General features: G+C 74.2%; 1 protein-coding gene across 1 annotated transcript in view; it reads left to right on the top strand.

Moving 5' to 3' along the window:
- The window catches only part of LOC101633975 (epiplakin), a 38,773-nt gene that overhangs the window by 37,772 nt on the left and 470 nt on the right, over nucleotides 1-531 (top strand). Inside the window, exons 8-10 of the mRNA XM_012734928.1 lie at nucleotides 26-114; nucleotides 188-262; nucleotides 325-521. Of these exons, the coding sequence (XP_012590382.1) occupies nucleotides 26-114; nucleotides 188-262; nucleotides 325-521 (361 nt within the window). The remainder of the gene's footprint in view (nucleotides 1-25; nucleotides 115-187; nucleotides 263-324; nucleotides 522-531) is intronic.

The raw sequence follows: 531 nt of genomic DNA, 5'->3' as shown, positions 1-531 counted from the left end.
CGGTGCCCCGGCCGCCGGAGCGCAGCCACAGCCGCCCCTGCTCTCCCCAGGTCCCTGTCTTTCCTGGTCAAGCTCGAGCAGCTGGATCTGGGCGGCAACGACCTGGAAGTGCTGGTGCGAGGGCGGGGCCCCAGTGGGCGGGGAGGCGGGGTCGGAGGGGCTCCCCTCACGCCCTCTGTCCCGGCAGCCCGACACCCTGGGGGCGCTGCCCAACCTGCGAGAGCTGTGGCTGGACCGGAACCAGCTGTCCACGCTGCCCCCGGTGAGTGCGGGCACGGCTGCCCCGGCTGCGTGCCCGGCCGCCCCTGACGCGTGTCCTCACAGGAGCTCGGCAACCTGCGGCGCCTGGTGTGCCTGGACGTGTCCGAGAACCGGCTGGAGGAGCTGCCCGCAGAACTGGGCGGCCTGGTGCTGCTCACGGACCTGCTGCTGTCCCAGAACCTGCTGCAGCGGCTGCCCGACGGCATCGGTGGGTCCCGGCCGGGGTCTCGGGGCCGGTTCCGGGCTGAGCAGCAGCAGCCGCAGGGCGCC

Source organism: Condylura cristata, unplaced genomic scaffold (assembly GCF_000260355.1).
Source record: "Condylura cristata isolate star-nosed mole 26May11 unplaced genomic scaffold, ConCri1.0 scaffold00110, whole genome shotgun sequence".
NCBI classification, from domain to species: Eukaryota; Metazoa; Chordata; class Mammalia; order Eulipotyphla; family Talpidae; genus Condylura; species Condylura cristata.
Note: the sequence above shows the minus strand (reverse complement) of the source record. Positions and strands in the feature narration are given on the sequence as shown.